Consider the following 21,746-nt stretch of genomic DNA (forward strand, 5'->3'; position numbering starts at 1 on the left):
GAACCTGTCTCATTGGGTTTTTGTGAGTCAGGAGTTTCAGGAACACGAGTCAAGATTTAGATCATAAATATGAAGGAATTTACGAGAAAATCTGCGGAATCTGTCACAGTGGTGCCATCTGCCCAACATAACTTGGTCAAATAAAACAGTCTTCCAAGTTTTGTGTGTACTCATTCAGCTGGACTCTACAAAATGAACAAGACCTTTCCAGCTAGTTGCCCGAAACCCTGTGAGATCCTTGGCTTAGTTTTCATCCCAAAATCCGTCTCACGCTCACTAACCCTAACCCAAAACAAACAAATGTTCCATACAGACATGAATTATCTCAGTAGTGGATGCTTAAATGTAAATTACATAAATGCTTAGCAAGTAAATCTCAAGCTGTACAACCTAAAGATTTATAATAACTGGTTGCGTGAAAACTGATTATATGAAATAAGTGTTTTTATATGATTTATTTATTTAAATATGACAGATTATTCACATTGTAAAGCTTTAGTTTAGAAACATTACAAAGCAAGATTAATTAAGACACTTCCTGTCAAACTGTGATTGATGACCTACTTTGTAATTGTGTATATGTGTGTGTGCTTTAAACAAATTAGTCAAATGTGAATGAAAATAAATAATCTCTTTTAATGTTTCTTTTATTTTGGAATCTTATTTTGGAGCTTGCACTTAGCCAGGGGTGTCCAAACGTTTAAAGTAGCGCCAGACCGATATGCTTTTTGGGACCGATACCGATATAAAACTTTTAACAAAGGCCGATAGCCGATATAATGGCCGATAAATCTCCCTCACAAAAAAAAACAAATAAAAATGTTCTTAAGCTTAAACCCTTCATTCTCTGCCTTTTGATGCTAACTTATTTCTCTATTACACACCAAAGAACTGTCTAACTCTCTAGGGTTTCCAAGTAATGCAAATAAGATTTATTTAGCAGATCTCAAAAACAACAGAACACACAAACTCAGTCACAGCATAAATCTAACATTCACTTTTTTTCTTGTAAACTGTGGTTTCCACAAATACATTTTAACTTAAAGGAATATTCCACCACTAAGTAAAACTGTGTCTTGTTAAGATTCCCCAGAGCTAGACGAGTCAGAAAAAGCATTTTATAACCAGCCCAATATGATCTGGCGGCAGTTGGTTTTCTTAGTTTTGCATAAAACAATATAAGTGAATTCATATACATTATAGTGTTTTTATATAGGTGAATGCAAGCCTTCCCTTCCATTGCTTCATGCTAAAACAACTGGTTACAACATGTTTTTTCTGACTTGGCTAACTCTGGGGAATCTAACAACACACACAAGTTTAGGGACAGAAGATCCCTGTAAGAATGTTAAAATAATAAAAATGCAGCAATAAACAAAACGTAATACTTGTACTTTGTAACAAAGCAACACTCTGTGGAAGTTAACTTGGTGAACTTATTCACCCTGGACAGGAAATAATTGCACATAAGAAACATAAATAAGAATAAATTAAAAAAAGGTTCCAAAACAATAATTTGTGTTCAAAGTTCAAAGAAGTGGAGCCACACATGAGTTCATAAAGCTGGCGCCATCTGCTGGATAGGTAGCGCAATATCAGCCGTCTTTTTGGCCGATAGCCGATTCTGTTATTGACCCCAATATCGGCCAGCCGATATATCGGTCGGGCCCTAGTTTAAAGACCAGAATAGCCCATTATAAGATTGTTGCAAAAAAAAAACAAGTTTTTTATCTTAAAAATTACTCTTGTGTAAGGTCAAAGTGTACTGTTAAAACGTACATCAGTTCAACATTTCAGTTCACATACAACAGATTTTAGTTTGTTCATGTAAATGATAAATCTTCATACTCTACTTGTGGAGTACCACAGAGTTCAGTGCTTGGACCAATTCTTTTTACTTTATACTGTATACTATGTACTCTGTCAGTGCAGCTGTGGCTACATCGTAGCTCATCCCCACTAGCGTGTGAATGGATGAATGATACACTGTAGTATAAATCGCTTTAGAGTCCTTAATCTAAGAGGTGCTATACAAGTGCGGGTCATTTATCATTTATATATGCTTTCCATTGTTAAAATCATTAGACAGCATGGGATAAACTTCCACTGTTATGCTGACGATACTCAGTTATATCTATCCATTAACCCTGATGAACCTAATCGGTTGGGTAGATTACAGGCTTGTCTTGGGGACATAAAGAATTGGATGACTCTAAACTTTTTGCTTTTTAATCAAAACAAGACTGAAGTTCTCTTCTTTGGACCAGAAATCCAGAAAAGGAAATAGCTTAGTCAATCACCTGACCCGAATGGCATTACATTAATCTCCGAGAACAAAGTAAGGAACCTTGGTGTTATCTTTGACCAGGACATGTCATTCAAATCCCAGGTTAAACAAGTTTGTAGGATTTCTTTTTTCCACCTTCGGAATATTGCTAAGATTAGAAGCATCCTTTCCAGGAATGATGCTCCTAGTTTTGATGATTTATTACATCAAGACCGGATTCCTTTCATTTCCAAGGAAATGGTGATCCCTAGGTCTAGACTAGAACCAAGTGTCAGGGCAATTGATCATTTGCAGAATTAGACCAAAGACTTTGGAATAATCTTCCTTTTGGAAGTCAGAAGACCTACCTCAATTTGGAGTTTTAAATCTAGACTGAGGCAGCAATTTAGATATATCTATTGTGTGGTGGGTTTTTATTTGGTGTTTTCCTGTTAAATTTTTATTGTTTTACTGTTTTAAGAGTTGTTAAGCCTGACCATGTTAATGTACTTTTTTTTCGACTTTTGCTTTTTTTAATGTACCCTGTTATATTTTTGTGTATTGTGTTCAGCACTTTGAGCTCCTTTGACTGAGAGCAAGTAAAGTGCTATATAAATGAAATTAAATAATTCATTTCTCTCAGCAAGTCCACAGAATGTAGCCAAGTCTTCAGCTAGTCCAAAATGCTGCAGCTAGAAGAAGAAACTATCTTTTCTATAGCTCCTCACAAGATAAAAACCACGAGGTGCTTCATAAAAACACTTTTGTTTAATGGGGAGGTGTAAACAAATTGTGATAAAAATGTGGAGAAAGAAAGTGAATAAGAAAGAGGTCATCAGTAGCATGGCATGCCATCCTATACATGTTTGATATATAAAATGCCGGGCTAAATAATTTATCTTAAGTAAATGGCGGTGTAGGTTCTAGGCTAGATAATCAGTGGATCCCAGAAAAGGCCGAATAGGTAGAGGGAACTGAATGAGGAGAAGATAGTGATGAAAAATCAACCAAAGGTCACACCAAAGCCAGCCTGAACAGGTGAGTTTCAGCTTTTTTTAACGAGACCACTGAGTCCACTGCCAACAGGAGCACAACATCAAAATACAGTGCTGGCAAATTTATGCTTAAAAAGACAACGTAGTTTTCACCAATAATCTCTGGAAAAATCCATCAAAATGTTGTTGAAAATGAATGAAATGATGCCCAGTTGTTGAGAATTATTGGCGGCTTTGTAACAAATAGTCATAAAATCAGGTCTAATATACATGGGAGCCTGTCTAAGTCTCTGGGCGACGCCATATTAGATGCCATGTTTCCTTCTACAGGAGCCCGTCAGGACAAAAATCATTTACTGATTTGTAACAAATGGTTACAAAACTTTCATCATTCTTAAATGTTGTTGTTTTACACATTTACATCTTCACTAGTTGCCAGTGATGAAAGGCAGTCTGATGTGCTTTTTATTTTGTTAAAGTTCGCACTCTCCAGGGCTTTTTGACCCTAATGGGCATCCGTTTGTAAGGTCTTACTCCAACACAAAAATGCTACTTGCTTGCAACAATTTAAGTGTCCACTGACCCCATCACCAGGAAAACTACACACCATCACTTCAATTCAATACAAAAATACTTTATTAATGCCAGAGGGAAACTGATTGCTGTAGTAGCTCAGGATAATAATAATAATCAAGTCATCAAAGAGTTGTTGTATATTACAATGGCTGTTGGCAGGAAGGATCTCCAGTGGCGGTCAGTGTTGCAGCCAAACTGAAGAAGCCTCTGACTGAAGACACTCTTCCGTTGTCGGACAGTCTTGTGAAGAGAACGCTCAGGGTTGTCCATCATTTTCTGGATTCTCTGGAGAATCCTTCTTTGCATGATCTCCTCCAGCGGTTCCGAAACTGCCGATACTCTGGCTGATCCTTGAAAGGGCTTGGAGTTCCTCCATCTTGTTGGCCAGTGATCTCACATTGCCCATTATGATCGATGGAAGAGATGGTTTGAATTTCCTATTTCTCTGTCTCCGTTTTGCTCCCGTTCTGCACCCACGCTTCTTGCGTTTTAGCTCATTTGGGATTTGTGGCTTCAGTTGAGGTATTATTTCAGCCTTTCCGATGTTAATAAGCTGCTTCCGATTGTAAACCGGCTTGTTGTCATGGTTACGCATCATAACAAATGCTCAAAAAGTGAAAAAATTGCTGTAAAAATCCTCTAAGATATAGTCAACAGAGCTACTCCAATGCAGCCACCCAAAGCAGCGCGGTTCCGGAAAGTTCAGAGTTATTTTTATTCAACCAGCGAGTTGTTTTGGGCGGGAACTGACATAAGTGTCTCCCAGCAGACGATGTACAAGAGGCATTATTGCGCCAAAAAACATTTCTCAGCTTTTATTTACATTTGAGCTGCTGTTTTCACCTGTTGAGTTGATTAAAACAGCGGTTTCCAATTCATGTGGGTAATTAAGATGCTTGAGAACAGCTTGGACAATTCGGAATGGTTTAGAACTTTTTCCCAGAGACGGAGAGTTTTTAAAGGGTATGAATAATCTTGGACATGACACCTTTTGCTTTGCTTTATATTCATTCATCCTGCATCATCAGTAGTCAAAGAAATAATAAATAGATTTTAATAAACTATTTTTTTGTCTCTGTGTCAAATTATTATGAGTGTTGTTTCCCTGGCATATCCAAATTACCCAGTTTCATCATCAATCCAATATTATAGGTTCAATTTTATTGATAATCCATATTTTTATGGAATATTAGATTTTCTTTCACACGTTACACATCCAAGATCCAAGAGTTCATCAAGGAAAAGTTCCCAACTGCTGACGTGGTCAGAGTCTCAGACAGGCGAGTCTCCTGTGGTTGAGAGGGCTTTTCTGACAGCGGTGAGCCTTTTTTATGCTAGCATCAGACTGACCAGCAGAAGTGTCTGTATGTGTCTCTAATATTTCACACTTCCACAACTTACCTATTTGAATCACAGTTGTCTTGATCTCTGTATGCACCATGTGCCTTGTTGCTGTGCTTGATAATCACTTGGCCAAACATTCAGATTCTGGTCTGGTTGAGGTAAAAATAAAAATGTTCAGACAGAAAGAAACTCATTCAAAACTTTTTATTTGACTTATTGGGAGACATCAACTCATTAAATTCATTTTTTAATTTTTGTATATGTTTTAATCCACCATGGTGAGGTGTGTTGGTGTAGGTCAGGGGTCGGCAACCCGCAGCTCTGGAGCCGCATGCGGCTCTTCCATCCATCTGATGCGGCTCTCTGTGCTTGTAAAATAATGAATGGATATTTAAATAAAATGCTTTATATTTTACTGAATTAATTTTACATCTGTATGCCAATTCTAAATGTAAAGATTGTCTGCGTAAACCTGAACAGGTCCAACCCGGTCTTACTGTGAGACCGGGTTGATGCGTCACGCTTGTGCGTAATTATATGCGCTTCCTGAGCTGGAGGATGTAAGATTCTGGGATTCTCCTCAGACGGCTCCTGGATGTGTCGCCACATTGGAGACAGGAACAAGCACTATTCAGCCAAAGTTTCATAATCAGGGAGCATTTTCTAAGTGACAAGTCTCTCTGAGCGACCGGGTTTGGAAAACACTCGCTTCATGTTTTTAAGTCAAGACTCAAGACCCGTCTTTTTAGGTTAGCTTTTATCTAAATATTTACTACAGTTTTATTTCTCGTTTTACATGATTATATTTTATTACTTGCTTTGCATGTTCTATATGATCATATTTTAGCACAGTTTTATTATTTAAATTATTATTTTACTGTCTATGATTTTATTTATTACTTATTTTCTAATTGTTGTCATTTATATTAGCTCTTTTATTACATTTTTACTCATTTGAATCCAGTGTTTCCTCTGTGGGGGCCCTCTGCCCCGGGAGCGGTGGTCGACTGTAGCTTCCTGGGCGCTCTATAGGTGGGGGTCTATGCTCCCCCTCCACTGAGCGCCCTGACTTAGTGTGGAAGACCTGATGCTGCCGGGGCAGACGGCTCCTCTGATGGCGTTTCCTTGCGTTACCATACTTGGCTCATCTGGACTCAGCCTAATATAATTTTTACTCGAGTCTGTGTGTGTGTGCGTGTGATTGCATATGTTTGTTAATGTTTTTAACCTGTTATGGGAATCTGGGGTCATTTTGTAAAGCACTTTGAATAACACTTTGTTTGAAAAGCGCTTTAGAAATAAAATTTGATTGATTGATTCATTCATTGGGAGGAATCTTCCCGCATGCGCTCTGGTTCTGCGACACGCTCCAAGCCCCTCTCCACATCTTCAGCTCGCTGTGCGCCGCACGTATGCGCTGACAGTGAGCTGCGCTGAGCAGTGTCCAGCTCAGATGTTCAGATGGGAATCTTTTCTTGAGTGATTTAGCTACATCTGCGATTAGCTAAACGAATAAAGTGTCAGTTCGTCTGCATGCGTCGGGGTAATTCTTTCTATTCTTTCTCCGTCAAAATAAACGGTCAAATACGGGAACTGTCCGGTCAACACAAGCCCTGCTTTTAACTGTTCTGTTTTCTTGTGAAAATAGATATAATTTAACGTGATTACCACCAGAGCCAGGCGCACTGCGCCGTTGTCTCCGTCACTGTAAATGAGGGAAAAACAAAATGATCGGATCCTTTTCTGACCTTCCCCACCTACAAAGTTTAATTACAACAATCAAACGTGACAGAGCCTGGATTTGTATTCTGAACAGTCTAAACATCTTTTAAAAAGAAACGTATGACAAAAGTGGCACCTGCTCAGTAAAACCACCAACAGGGTGAAAAATATCTAAATATTGTCGGCAGAGACGGGCTACAACTTCTGGATCCACTTTATATAAATCATTTTATTGATTATCGTCTTATGAAAGATAGCTTTGACGTACACGAGCGACCGGTACTGGCTGCTGTCACCTGTTGTGAGCAGCGCTCTGCTGTCTGAGGGTAGGCCCCGCCCACAACGCTGCTGTGGCTCCCAGTGTTTTCTTTACTGTGGGAAACGGGTAATAATGGCTCTTTGATGGGAACAGGTTGCCGACCCCTGGTATAGGTGAAGTGAGGTGAGGTGTGTTGGGTGGAGGTGTGTTGGGTGTGGGTGAGGTTTTGGAGGGGTTGTTTCTGCTACAAGAGTAGATCGAGCATGTAGCTCTTCCCTCCCCCTCCTTCTCTCACTGCTCATTGTCAGCATTCCGGCCCTTTTTTCCCTCCTGCTTCATGTGGTCAGATCTCCAGAGCAACGGAGCTCCCGGTGACCCTAACACCAAACCAGCCGTTCCAGAACTTGGTGTCTTGTCCTCCATGTTCAAATGAGATAAAACGCATCCCAGAGCCATAGCCAGAAAACATGTGGCTAACCTGAAAGATGGAAAACTCTCTTTTCTGATCAGCTTTAGATTGGACACAGCTTTGAACACGAGTTTTGTTTCATATTTAACTTTTACCTGTTTCCATGAGCAGTCTTCCTCAGGGTCCACAGTCTGCAGTTCAGGTTTGAACTCCTCTATGACCTCCTGATTCTCGTCCAGCAGACAGATGGTAATCTGGTAGGTGCAGCCGCAGTCTGTCCTGCTGCAGTACCTACAGGTAAATCATTGCCTTGATCTGTGCCTCTGCTCAGGGCACCAACATTCAGCCCACAACCTCAGTTTGGAGAAACAGAGATGAGGAGTGATTGAAAAAGATGAGCTACGGGCCTGTTAGCCAGGCGTGCTACAGTAGCTAGCTTTGCAGCTAATTTCTGCTGGAAAAGACCACAGATCCCATGTTATAAACATCATAATATCATGCTGATAGTTTATAAAGGTTTGTAAAGTGATGTGGACCCTTTGACTCCAAACTGAGGTAATTCTAAAGGCCACCCAAAGCAGTTATTGATTGTTCATTTAGAATTTGCACATCCATGGGGTCTCACCAGTCTTCCACCATGACAGCAGGGCCAGCATCCAGCTCATCCGGGGTGTAACCCTCCACTGTCAAGTCGACTACCTGCCTCTTCAGACACAGACTACAAGATGTTCACAGTAAACACCACGAATACTTGATCATGAAGATGTTAAAACACAAGAGTTCTACCATAAAAATAAAGCACAATGTCAATTTAGGGAGGAGTATGTAGATTCAGCATGTAGGACTGTCTGACCCTGCTCTACAAGTAGTAGTAGTGGTAGTAGTAATTTAGTACTAGTAGCAGTAGAAGTAGTCATTTATTTAAAAAAATAACTTCCACGATAATTAAATCATAGCTACATTAGACAGAAATTGTGTGTGTGGGGGGGGGGGGGGCCTAACAAGACACCATATTTATTTTCAGCAAACTAGAAAACGAATTAAGATAAATAATCTATTCATTAGCAATGAAACATCCAAATGGCTCATACAGCCTGGATCCTATGTTACACCAACCATAATGTTTGATTGCTCCATAATTCCACCCACACACACACACACACACACACACACACACACACACACACACACACACACACACACACACACACACACACACACACACACACACACACACATTTTACATTTGTTCTAGCACACTCCCCCCTCTGTATTTCATGTATTATTTGTGCTGTTTTAAATTGAGCCAGTCTGGTAGGGCTTGTGTTTTTTATAAAAGGTTCATTGGGATGGTGATGGTCCCTATCTTCTCATTTGTTATCTAGTCTAACGGCCATTTTCTGCTTGTGAATTACTTGTGTGTATGTTTCCCCAGACCTCCACACAATTACTGTTTTCCCGAGGACAGTGATGCAGTGACAGTGTGGGTGGTGGTTCCCTTGTATGACCTTCTTCACCTCTCTCTCTTTATTCTGCTCTCCCCACCTATTCCACCTTACTCAGGATCCACTGATTTCCCTCTTTCCTGTTCACTCTCTCTCTTTCTTAACATTTTTAATCACAATTGCCTATTTTTTGCTCATTTTAAATATATTTTAAACCATTTTCTAAATTTTTTTAAATATTTTTACATTTTTTGTTTTTGTGAAGCGCATCGTGATTTTATCTTGAGAGGCGCTATAGAAATGATATTTTCTTCTTCTTCTTCTTAAAAAGGGGGACCGCAGGGTGTGTTCCAACTACGGGGGGATCACGCTCCCGAGCCTCCCTGGTAAGGTCTATTCAGGCGTTCTGGAGGGGAGGGTCCATCGGATTGTGGAACCTCAGATTCAGGAGGAGTAATGTGGTTTTCGTCCTGGCCGTGGAACACCGGACCAGCTCTATACCCTTAGGGGGTCCTCAAGGGGGGTAATTCAGGAGTGTGTGGTACCAGGCCCTCTGATACGGGCTGTTAGGTCCCTATGACTGTCGTCAGTCAGGCTCGTTCCTGCTGAGAGTTGGACTGCACAAAGGCTGCCCTTTGTCACCGATGCTGTTCATACCTATTATGGACAGGCTTTCTAGGTGAAGCCAAGTTGTTTAGGGGATCCGTTCTGGTGGCCTAGAGATCAGGTCTCTGCTTTTGCATGTGGCGGCGTGGGGGTGGGGTGGGGTCTGTCCTCCCCAGATTTAAATTGACCCCGATCCCCCCACACACACCTTTAAGGCCAGAAAGAAAACAAAATCGGAGGTTAAGCGCTTGAAGCTCCTTTTTCCAATTACACTGAATGCAGCATGACGTAAACAAACACCGACTCCAGAGGCGCCAAAGTGGTTGCTGCTAGGATGCAGGACGAAGCAACGATTACTGCGTATTTAAAAAAGACCAACAGTGTAAGCAGGCGGGGCCGATCTGTCTGTTTATGCGTGTTGGTTCTAGGTTCAGTACGTTGTTGTCAGTGTTGGGACTTACTCGTTATAAGCGCCTCATTGCTGACTTTAACAAGTCTCATCTACAAACATGATCCTCATGAAGTTACTACTTTACACCAGAAGATAGTGGAGATGTGGAACCTTCAGGCTGAGCAAAGTTTGGGAGTTTTTAGAGTTTGAAAATCGCCTCCCGCCCTGAGGCTCCCAGTCGGGGAGAGGAGGAGATGAGCGCAACATGAAGAGAGTAAATATGAGATAAAACGTATAAATGCCAGCAGGTCTGGTCCTTGTTGACTGATCACTTTGTCTGGTAATGACTGACTCTGATTATGAAGCAGAATATTGACTCTGATGAAGAAATTCACTCATCCAGCCGGGAAGATTGACGCTGCTGCAGCATCAGACAGCTGGTGCTGCACGAGAGGTGTGTGGAGTACGCAATGCACTTGACTGGATTCATGAGCTTGGCACATTTTTTGGTCAGTCTGGTAAGCTGAAAGACACATTTAAAGCCAACGCTATTTCAGAAGGGGAAGGGTCATTCCAGTCCATCAGACCTTTATGTCCCACAAGGTGGACTGTACGCTCACCTGCTATTCGTGCCATTCTTAGGCAACATGGGATACTACTGGAGTCACTAGATCAGATGTCCGCAAGTACCTCTGAATCTGCCAGTCAGGCAGAGGGCTTACGTGCTCGACTGCAACAGGGTAATGTAGTACTGGGGCTTTGGCCTGCATTAGACGTGATCGGTGAATTAGAAATGCTGAATGCATCTCCAGAAAAACACACAGACCATGGAAGGCATGCTCTCTGCAGTTTCCCTTGTCAAAAACAGTTTAAAATCAAAAAGAAACACTGAACACTTTGAGGCGATCTTTAAGGAGGCAGAGGACATGAGTGACATGTGTCTAGAACCTATTGCTCTACCACGCACACATAGGCTCCCTAAAAGATATTCTGAGCAAGCTCCTGCACAAACACCTAGATCAGCTGTGGAGTTTTACAGAACAGAGTACTACCGTGTCTTAGACACAGTAGATGCTCAAGTCAGTCTCAGGTTTATGCAACCAGGCATCCAAACTCTGAAAGAATTGGAGGCCTTGCTCCTGACTCCCACAATGAGTGATGCAGCAGCTCAGAAATACCCTGAACTGCAGGTGGCAGACTTGAGAGTACAGTTGGCAATGTTTAAAAGATAATACAATGTCCCCACTACTGCAGATGCTGCACATGCTTTAAAAGAAATGCCCTTTGAAGTTCGTGCCCTATTTGATCAGGTTGAGGCATTAGTGAGACTGTTGATGGTGGTGCCTATATCACCTGCTGAGGCAGAACGCAGTTGCAGTGGGTTACGGAGGCTAAAAACATGGTTGCGGTCAACCATGAGTCAGAAAAGACTGAATGGGGTGGCCGTGTGCCACATTCACCAGGAGAGGCTGGACAGTTTGAACAGATGCGAAATAGCCCAGCAGTATGTACAGGGGACTGAAAGAAGGAGAGAGGTTTTTGGGTCCTTTATCTTTTTTTGGACAGTTCATTTGTTTGCCTGAGTGAATTTAAAACTGTCTTGTAGACTGCATGTTTTTATACGTATATACATGTATATATATATATATATATATATATATATATATATATACATGGTATATATATATATATATATATATATATATACCATGTATATATATATATATATATATATATATATATACATGGTATATATATATATATATATATATATATATATATATATATATATATATACATGGTATATATATATATATATATATATATATACATGGTGTATATATATATATATATATATATATATACATGGTATATATATATATATATATATATATACATGGTGTATATATATATATATATATATATACATGGTATATATATATATATATATATATATATATATATATATATACCATGTATATATATATATATATATATATACCATGTATATATATATATATATATATATACATGGTATATATATATATATATATATATATATATATATATATATATATATATATATATACATGGTGTATATATATATATACATGGTATATATATATATATATATATATACCATGTATATATATATATATATATATATATATATACATGGTATATATATATATATATATATATATATATACATGGTATATATATATATATATATATATATATATATATATATATATATATATGTATATATATATATGTATATATATATATACCTCGGCCAAAGTCCCAAGCTTACGATTCATCTCGACAGTTATGTGAGTGTGTGAATTCACAGCGCGTTGCAATCCATCTCTGAGCTCCGGGATCAGGCCAATATTCCTCGACAGCTCGTTAATTTTCCGGTAAGCCAGGTAGCCTCCAAGGCCAATGAGCAGGAAACCTGACACCAACACCACGAATATCCACACATCTTCAGAGTCCTCCACAGACAGCTGAGATAGACAAATCAAGTTCCACTGCTTCCAGGAGTCCATGATGTGTCCAACTGGGTCTGTCGCGGAGGGGCATCCGGGAGCCCCTTCTCCCGTTCTCATCGTTGAAAAAATTTTATCAGTTGCGTTGAGAGACCAACTGACGAGGTCCATTTAAGTGAATTTCAGTTTCCAGTTTCCAGAAAAATGCAGAAGCAGCTGTGCACCCATCAGACAGAGACAGACAAAGGGCCTTGAGGATAAGATATGGAAGAGAGGAGGAAATAAGCGTCTGCACCCTCCAAGAGCCGGAAGAAGAGAGATATATATTGCCAATATATTGCCAATATATTGGCTATTGATGTTGATTGTGTTCTCTTTGTGCCACTTTTTCAACTGACTCAGAAACCGAGTCGGGGTGACAGGCCTCATAAATTTTAATTATGTTGGTCAGAGACTGAAAAGTCTAGAAACCGCTGCTCTAAGTGATAAGTGAATATTGTTCTTTATTATATTTTATGTGCAGTTTTTTTACATAGGGCTTTTTATGTTATCTGTAAAGTTTGGTATGCTGAAAATCAGTTAATGTTTAAATAAATCGTGTTTAGCATAAAGCATGAGGTTTTGGTTAGTGATTGATTGGGAGAATAACAAATGGCTGCCTTGGACGATCAAGCAGAGCTTTGTTGCCAGCGTTCCACTGCATAATGCACATTTATAATAGTGTTAGTTTTCACATAAACCGTTGGATGAAATTACACAAACTGATTGAGCTCTATTTAAGGCTCTTGCAATTGCTTGTGTACGTGCGTGTGTGTGTGTGTGTGTGTGTGTGCACGTGTTTGGAGGAGGGTACATTGGAACTTTGTCCCCCCCAGTTTGAAAATCCTATCTGCGCCCCTGTCCTAGACACCCCTGACAGTAGGTGTTTCTGCCATGATGCTAACAGGAGGTCTTCGGGTCAACCCAGGACATGTCAGAGCGGTTATATCTCCACATAGGCCAGGGACTCGAGCTTTTTACCTTTGACTCATCTTCACACTCGCCTGATAGAAATAAAACTATTTGTTTTCGGTTTCGTGCTGACTGTGATTTAGCACCTCTCTTAACTGATATTTTTATTTTTATGAAATGATGTTGCATCCTTTAGTTCCTAACACATTCCCCATTCCACATCAATGTTTCTAATTGAAATCTTGTGTGTTCTCAAAGTGTTATCATTACTTTTCAGCTGTGTGTTTAGATATGGAATTTAAACCACAAAACCAGGAAGGCCTACATTGTTTTTGTGTTTTTGGTCTTTGGAAAGAAAGACTAGCAGCATGGTTCATTTATTTAGCTGTCCATTTAAGGCTCCAGAAAACTGCATTCAGCATTTCTACAGCTGTTGTATACTGTGACACAGATGGTAGTGAACACTCACTCAAAGGAGGTTGCGAAGTACTTCGTCACTTCATTGTTGCAGAAGTCATGGCCACAGTCTCCAGGCATGTCCTCCACTTTCCACCCATTCCCACCATTCTCCACCAGCTCCCAGGAATCCAGCTGTTCTATAAGAGAGATGTCAGTCTCCAGCTTATGATCTACCGTAATTTTCGGCCTACAAGCCGCTATCATTTCCCTGTGCTTTGAAGCCTGCGGCCAAAATCACGGTGCGGCTCATGTGTAGATTTTTGTTGGCCAACAACCACTAGAGGCACTCTCCAGCAGTAAAGTGAGACAGGCACGGCAAAACATTATGCGCGGAAGAAGACGCTCTTTGATTTAAAGCGGCACGTTTACACATCAGACATACCCTCGTCATGGAAACCACGCGGAGGAAGGCATGTGCTGCAGCTGTCAAGTTAAAAGCGATCGATCCGGCCATCAAACAAGGAAACAGAGCCACCGCACGGGAGCTCGGCATAAATGAATCAATAGTGCGACATTGGAGGTGGCAGCGGGAAGAACTCAGTCAGTGTGAAAAAAACGACAAAAGCTTTCAGAGGAAATAAAAGCAGATCGCCGGAATTGGAAAACATTCTTGAAGATTGGGTGAACACACAAAAAGCAGACGGTCGAGGTGTTTCCACTGTTTCCGCTGCGCGGCTCAATACTAACCAGGCATGTTTTGTGTGCAGTTTTTATTTTCTAACCATCCAGGGCTTATTAATGCTGAGTCAGCGCTGATCTTTTCTTCTAAACATGCAAATTACCGGTAATAACGTGTCAGTGCTGTTTTTATTTCATAACATCCAGAAATATGAATGCTATCAGCGCTGTTTTCTTTTCTAAACTTGCAGGCACCTTCACCCGTGTTCAAAATTCGTTTTGTTGAATTAAAACAACAATGAAAAACCTCCGTGTAGCGTCTCTCTGTCTAATTATCTTATGTTATGGCCGTACATGCGCTGTGCGCCGGAGACCTGCATGTGGCTGCTGCGCCGCGGCTTGTCTTTGAGTGCGGCGTGTGTGTGTAGAAAACCTTTTTTTCTTTGTTGGTGCGGCTTAAATTGAGGTGCGCTCTATAGTCCGGAAATTACGGTACTTATGTTTCTATCTGGAGTTTACCGTTTCAGTTAAACGTTTGATTATTATTGAGCAAAGACTCTTTATATGAAACTATTTCATTAACTCATCTGAAATCATCCTTTTTTCTGTTATATTTTAGTTGTTTTTTTACAGAAAACTTGATATGAACTTATCACAAAAAATCTAATAAATTCTGTTCAGTTTATTTATATATCGCCAAACCACAACATGAGTAATCTCAAGGCGCCCTAACCCAACCACATTCCAGTTGAACCTACAAATCAGTGCACTGAGTTCAGTTCAACCCTATATAAGGAACCCAGCAGGTCGCATCGAGTCACTGACTAGTGTCAGAGTCTTTACAGCAATCCTCATACTAAGCATGCATGCCGCGACAGTGGAGAGGAAAACTCCCTTTTAACAGGAAGAAACCTCCAGAGGATTCTGGCTCCACCCCAAAGCTGGTTTAGGCTATGTTTACAAGGGCACAAGTAATCGGAATGAACGCCTATCAGATAAAAAATCTTCATGTAAAAAAAGTCAATCAGAATATTCAGATGCGATACGGCCAGATCGGAATGATTTTCATTCTGATTTGGACTCTTGCAGTTTACTAATGCCCACTGGGCATGTGTGCAACGTCTTTCTGCCTTTGCAGAAGCTCAGGAACAAGTCTGTGTGGGTGGTGATCATTAGTACGTTATCCTGCTCTCCTGTGGCGGAGGAGCAGCAGCGTTACGGACCGCTGAGCCTGTAGCTTTGTTAGAGCCATCATTTAAAACAAAAGCATGCAGGTAAGTGTGAAGAAGAGAGTAAGAAAATAAAATGATGTGCGGACAATAGTCTTGGGTGGTATACCAGTGCTAAAAACCGGTGTTTATGTTGGTTAAGATATGAACTTTTCACATACCGCTATACCGGTGAATGGCCTAGACAACGTACAGAACGTTCGTAGTAGGAAAGTATTTCAGCGGGGACTCATTTCACTGCTACACACAAACACCACAGCGTGGTGAAACCAAGAATGGCGGCTGGCGGGACGTGTCAAGGCGACATCAAAACTTCGGACGCAGAAGAACTTATTCCAAAAAGAGGAGCCACATCTGTTGTTTGGAGGTTTTAAAAGTTCGGTCGTGGAGCAAACAACTATTATATGCTAATGCTGTCGAGCAACGGTGGTAGCTGGCGGGGTAATACCAGCAACTTGCTTCATCACCTCAGCCGAAAACACGTCTTGGAATACCAAGCATGTCTCCAGCTTCGATCTGCACCCTCCACCTCCAAGGCTAAAATGGCTAGTAGCAGTCAGAGTCAGACGTCCATTAAAGACTCGCTCGCTAAAGGGACTGTATGTTTTTTTTAAAAGCAAGCGGTGGGTCGAGATAACCAACGCAATAGCATTGGATGTGAAATCATAAAGATGGTTAACTGCACAGATTATACGCAAAACATGTTCGATAAAATAAAGCAGAATGGGCTATTTAAGGCCAATCTAGTGCAGTAATTATTTTCTCATAAAAATAATCTGGGTAATCACGGCCTTGTGAAAAATACCGTCAAATACCGTAAAACCGATGTAATTTAAAAAAATACCATGACATGGCATTTTTGCCATACCGCCCAGGCCTAGCGGACAAGATGACGTCTGTTTACAAGTGTTTTCTGGGAAAAACAACGCTGCACATGCTCAACCAGTTTAATCTGACTGAATGCCCGGTGTATGTATACTCGCAGCATGATCGGATCATTTCAGCCAGTGTCCATGAAAACAGAGATTTGGGATTTCTGATCAACCAAGATTTGAATCGGAGAGGAAATTTAAACGTAGCTACTGTCGATCCAACGTGTTACTGGAGATCCTAACAGTGCCAAATGAACAAAGTGATAAATAACATTTATAGCTTTTCCCTGATTACTCTGGGAAATCAACACCACAAACACACACCTGTCAGCTGTTCCTGCCCTGGACCAACAGCAACATTTCCTTGGGATCTGTTCTTTTCCTTTGGCATAGCTGTCTTATATTAAACCGTGTATCTTGATTTTTCAATCCTTCAACCCGCTGTTTCACTGTCCGAGTCAAACAGTGGTCACCAGAGCAGCGGTTTAAAGCTACAGTGGAAAATTTGGAAATAAAACGAGCTTAATTTCTTTTTCATGCCACTTAAAGCTCTAACGTTGTTTAAATATTTTGTGGAGATTAAAAATAAAAAATAAAGCGGTTCTCTCGCATTTGTCTATAATCCTCCGCCACTTTCAGACCAAAATTTGGGCCCTTGGACCACCTGGTTGTCGGCCTCGCCAAACTTCACTGGGTCATTGTGCATTTGCATATTCAGTAACAGAACAGCACTGGTGTGAGAGGTTCTCCGCTCAATAACATCAGAGAAGGAGAAACAGCCGGCTGCTACCACTTCAGCTTTAGGACAAACTACCAGAGTCCCAAAAGGAAAACCACAATTCGAAGACATGAACAACAAAACAAAAGACGCTTGGACCTAGAAAACAGTGACTATTGTTTAGCGCAGTCTCATATCGTCTGGTAATGTGGGTCTCTGGTTCCAGCAGAAGTGTCTCAGTGGACACCCGAGGGGAGGGCTGAGTGTTCGCGTTCAAAACCGAGCTTGTTCTGTAGATTTGATATAGCAGCTTTAAATGACCGCTTACTACTGTCGTATTTTCATCCCGTCCAACCCGAGTTTTCTAAAGGACTTAACCCTTATCAGAACTGTTCAGACAATAATGACAAAAGACGCCTTACCGTCCCCGTTGGGATTCTTCAGAAGGTTTCTTGTCATGATTACTGCACAGCAGGGACTGCAGAAAGAAGACAGCTATCAGGTAGGTACAGGTAGGACAATAGGTAGGCTCCTGTTTCATTTGTCCTTCCAGGAATTCCAAAGAACACCTCATTCCTGGTATTTGCTGCCATGTTGGTAAGACCAGCCCATAATTCTACAACCAAACCAGCCTTGGTCAGGTTTTAGCTGAAACAGGTCAAGACTGCAAAGCTTCATTGTCATTCTCTACAGAGTTGAACAGGATGACGTTTGGTTAAACACATCAAGTATATGGAGACAAAATACAAACCATTGTTTTCATTTAAGTGTAACAAAACAATAAGTAGGGTTGGGCATCGAGCATCGATTGGAACCGGTTCCAACTGTTCATTTTTCCCGGAATCGTTCAAAGTTTTTTATATCGATTCCTAGAATGCCAACCGGAACAGAATGCTGACCGGAAGAGGAATCCGCGGCCGATCTCCGTGAAAAATATACGTGATCTGCATATTGTGATCAATGTTTTTCAGAGCTGATCACACCAGCTGTCTGTGTGCAGCACCGAGTCCCCCCTCCCCCCACCCGGCGCGCAGCGGCCAAATATAAACAAACGCGTCTGCCGAACTTTTACTCCGTCATGTAAACTTTAACTCCTGCAGCGTAGAGGAAACTTGCTAAAATACGTCAACACGGTGAGTTTGTCTCACTGCAGAAATAAAAATGCACACGGGTGACTTCCGGGTTGGCAGCGACGCGGGATGGCTGATTGAGCTTGAGCTCCTGGGGGTAGAGCAGCATTTCCCCCTAAAATTCAAATAAATCTTGAGTGAGTCTACATTTTCCATGGACAGTATGTCAGGGGGTTGCAAGAAAAAAACGAAGACGATGCAAGAACCAAAGGAACAGATATATCAAGCACAGGGCGAAGAGCACGACAGCAAGGAGAAGGCCAATGGCGGCGGTGAACAAGTGGCTACAGCTGGTACTTTGCTTGAACAACTACAATTACTAAGTCAACAAATCACCGACTTAAGGTCCAAACTGAAGTCTGACCTGGGCTCATTCAAGGACGAATTTAATAAAACCATGAAAGAGATTGACACGCTCAAACAAGACATCAATCAGTGGCTAACACAAGCTACGCTAACCATGCAGGATCAATGTAAAAAAACTGGAGGAGGCAGACACACGAGTAGGTGCTTCAGAAACATGGTCACCTGCAGCTAACGACCCACTTACACTGTCATTAGCAGAACTAAAGAAAATGATTGACAAGATAAATGACCCGAGTCAAGAGCAAGGCGAAACAACTTGCACATTTATGGAGTCCCAGAGGGCGAGGCGGGGGACGCTACGACCGACTTGTCGAAGAGGGGACAGACATCCAAATACAGCGAGCTCACCGATCTCTCGGGCCAAAGCCTCCTCCCGACACGCCTCCTCGATCTATAGTGGTCAACTTTATTCAGTTTAAAATAAATGAAAAAGTGCTTAGAAATGCTTGGCAGAAGAAAATATCCGTTCAGAATAGGCCTCTGAGCTTCGACCATGATTACACGACAGTGGTGATGCAACAACGCCGAGCCTATAAAGAGGTGAAGAGCGCGCTAAAGGAGAAAGGCATCCGCTTCCAGTCCCCTTTTACGAAGCTGCGGGTCCACTGGGAGTCGGGTCCTCAGATCAACCACAGCCCAGGTGAAGCAGCCAGAGACCTGAGGCGTCGGGACTTGGAGGTGGCGAAGCCCCGGGAATGCACAGGAATCAACACTACAGCTCTACTGGACCAGCTGGACGGCACGTCTCCATGGCAACGCGTCGGCCGGCGACTCAACGAGGGAACTGCCAAGCGTGAACGGCTCCAGGAATTTCAACACAACATGGTGTGACCTATAATTTCTCAACAATTAAAAACACATTGTTTTGTATTTGCAGACTAACTCTTTCGTTGTGGTTTTAGAAGACAATACAGGTTTACTGATAGCATTTATGTGTTTGCGGTGGCTTTTGTGTGTGTGTGGGGGGGGGGGGGGGGGATGCGTCCCCCCTGGGATCTCCGCCTATGCCTGCACTCTTACATTTTACAGCAGCCTGATCATCATTTAAATACATAAATCATCACCTGTCTTCTAGTCCACGCTATCAGCATTACTTTAATTGGTGTGTGTGTGTGTGTGTGTTTTCCACTTCAAACACTGGTCTAACCAACCAGACCAGCGTGTCCATATTAGAGACGGGAACAAGCGCTGTTCAGCCAAAGTTTCATAATTTCATAAAAAGAACATTTTTCCAAGTGACACATCCCTCAGAGAGACCGGGTTTCCAGACCGCTTCGGAAATCTTACCGCATGCACCGTGGTTCTGCGCTGCGCTGCGAACCCTCTACAGATCTTCAGCTCACTGTCCACCGTGGGCGCTCCGAGCCGCGCTGAACACAGAGTCCAGTATAAAGCTCTGATGTTCTGATGGGAATCGTTTCTTGATTGATTTAGTTACCTCCGCGATGCGATGTGCGTAACGATTAAAATGTCAGCTCATCTGTGTGCGCATCAGTGTGCGTCGGGGTAATTCTTTCATAACAACCAACATCCTTGAGTTTATCCGTCCAAATAAAAGTCAGATGGAAATATCTGTAAGCTGCCATTTAACTGTTTTGCCTTCTTGTGAAGATTGTTGCAAAGAGAAACAATTAAACCTGATTAACCCCAGAGCCACGCGCACTGCGCTGTACTTCTGACTGTAAATGAGGGGAAACGATTTAATCGGATGTCTGTGAAGGTTCTCAGTCATCCAGGTCATTGTAGTCTAATGAGCTTTGAAAGAAAAGCGTCTGGACTTCTTTGAGTTGCTTGAAGACGTTTCACCTCTCATCCGAGAGGCTTCTTCTGATTTAATCGGACCCTTTTCTCTTCAACATGGTTTAATGTAAAGTTTCATTCAGGTGAAACTTTAGTTACACCAATCTAACGAGACAGAGCCTGGATTTGTATTCTGAACAGTTTAAACATGTTTAAAACGGAGACGTGCGTGACGCGTCTAAAATTCACACTAAACTAACAAGATGAATAACATGAAATTATTGTAGGCACAGACAACCCCCACACTTTTGAAAAGCTTGCAACGCGTCTGCCTGCTACTCACTAGTCACTCACAACAAATTAGCTTTATAAACTGCAAAAGCCTGTTTTTGAGTTACTCACAGGGCGTCTTGCTCGGTGTCCTCTGCAGCAGAGCCAGTGGCTGGTAGACTGACAGGAAGGAACGCTCACACAGCCTGACTCAGCAGATTATCACATCACGCACTCAGCACTGCGTCAGCATCAGATGCAGCAGTGGGACAAACCGGTTCTGCACTCTTACCCACCGCTGGGTCATTTAGGAAGGCTTTAAAAACAGCATCTGTGTGTAGGTTCAGCAGGAAAGATGTGCTTCGTCATTCAGGCAGAGGGATTTTGGGGGAAATATTACCAGAAATCTGCTGCAGGTGACCCACACATTTTAAACGGTAGAGATGGAAATGAATGAGTGTCCATTTAAACTAGAGATTAGTCACCAGTTGTAGGCAGAATAAAAGAACATGAATCGTTTCTAATGCTCCATGTGAGCTGACAAATATACTTTCTGTGGCAACATGGAACAAATACTGACTAGAACATTTACATCCTTCTGTTCCTCAAAAGCTTCTGCATGTGTGCAGCGCACCACTGGGAACTATGGCTCACAAAAGCATCCCCCTCCAGGTAAAACAAGAAATAAATGAAGTGCACCCTGTAACTGTGGCGTGCACACCTGTTGTTCTCCTGCCAGCTTTAGGGTTTCAGCTGGTTTACCCTGCAGGCGCCATCGGACTCACGATTAGTCCTCATTTACAGATTTATGCTCATTTGTTTCTGCTAATCCAATCCAGTTTTATTTATATAGCACATTTAAAAACAGCATGTCAGCTGACCAAAGCA

At 41.6% G+C, this 21,746-nt stretch overlaps 1 protein-coding gene across 1 annotated transcript; it reads right to left on the reverse strand.

Annotated features, from left to right (window-relative positions):
* Positions 1-7,366: 7,366 nt before the first annotated feature.
* Positions 7,367-21,129, reverse strand: fbxo2 (F-box protein 2). Its single transcript, XM_015942482.3, has 6 exons — positions 20,991-21,129; positions 17,775-17,830; positions 13,926-14,052; positions 8,197-8,289; positions 7,727-7,862; positions 7,367-7,640 (listed from the first exon to the last, which is right to left on the reverse strand). Exons 2-6 carry the CDS (start codon positions 17,809-17,811, stop codon positions 7,506-7,508), a joined length of 528 nt encoding a protein of 175 aa, XP_015797968.1. The 5' UTR covers positions 17,812-17,830; positions 20,991-21,129; the 3' UTR covers positions 7,367-7,505.
* Positions 21,130-21,746: the final 617 nt, after the last annotated feature.

Source organism: Nothobranchius furzeri, chromosome 3, assembly GCF_043380555.1.
Source record: "Nothobranchius furzeri strain GRZ-AD chromosome 3, NfurGRZ-RIMD1, whole genome shotgun sequence".
NCBI lineage: Eukaryota > Metazoa > Chordata > Actinopteri > Cyprinodontiformes > Nothobranchiidae > Nothobranchius > Nothobranchius furzeri.

What these genes read in the sequence shown, in the direction of transcription:
- fbxo2 (XM_015942482.3), bottom strand. Translation starts at nt 17,811, where the DNA reads ATGACAAGAAACCTTCTGAAGAATCCCAACGGGGACG. An exon ending in GAAGAATCCCAACGGGGACG is followed by an intron (nt 14,053 to 17,774) that starts GTAAGGCGTCTT and finishes TCTCTCTTATAG; the next exon opens with AACAGCTGGATTCCTGGGAG. An exon ending in TACTTCGCAACCTCCTTTGA is followed by an intron (nt 8,290 to 13,925) that starts GTGAGTGTTCAC and finishes AACATCTTGTAG; the next exon opens with TCTGTGTCTGAAGAGGCAGG.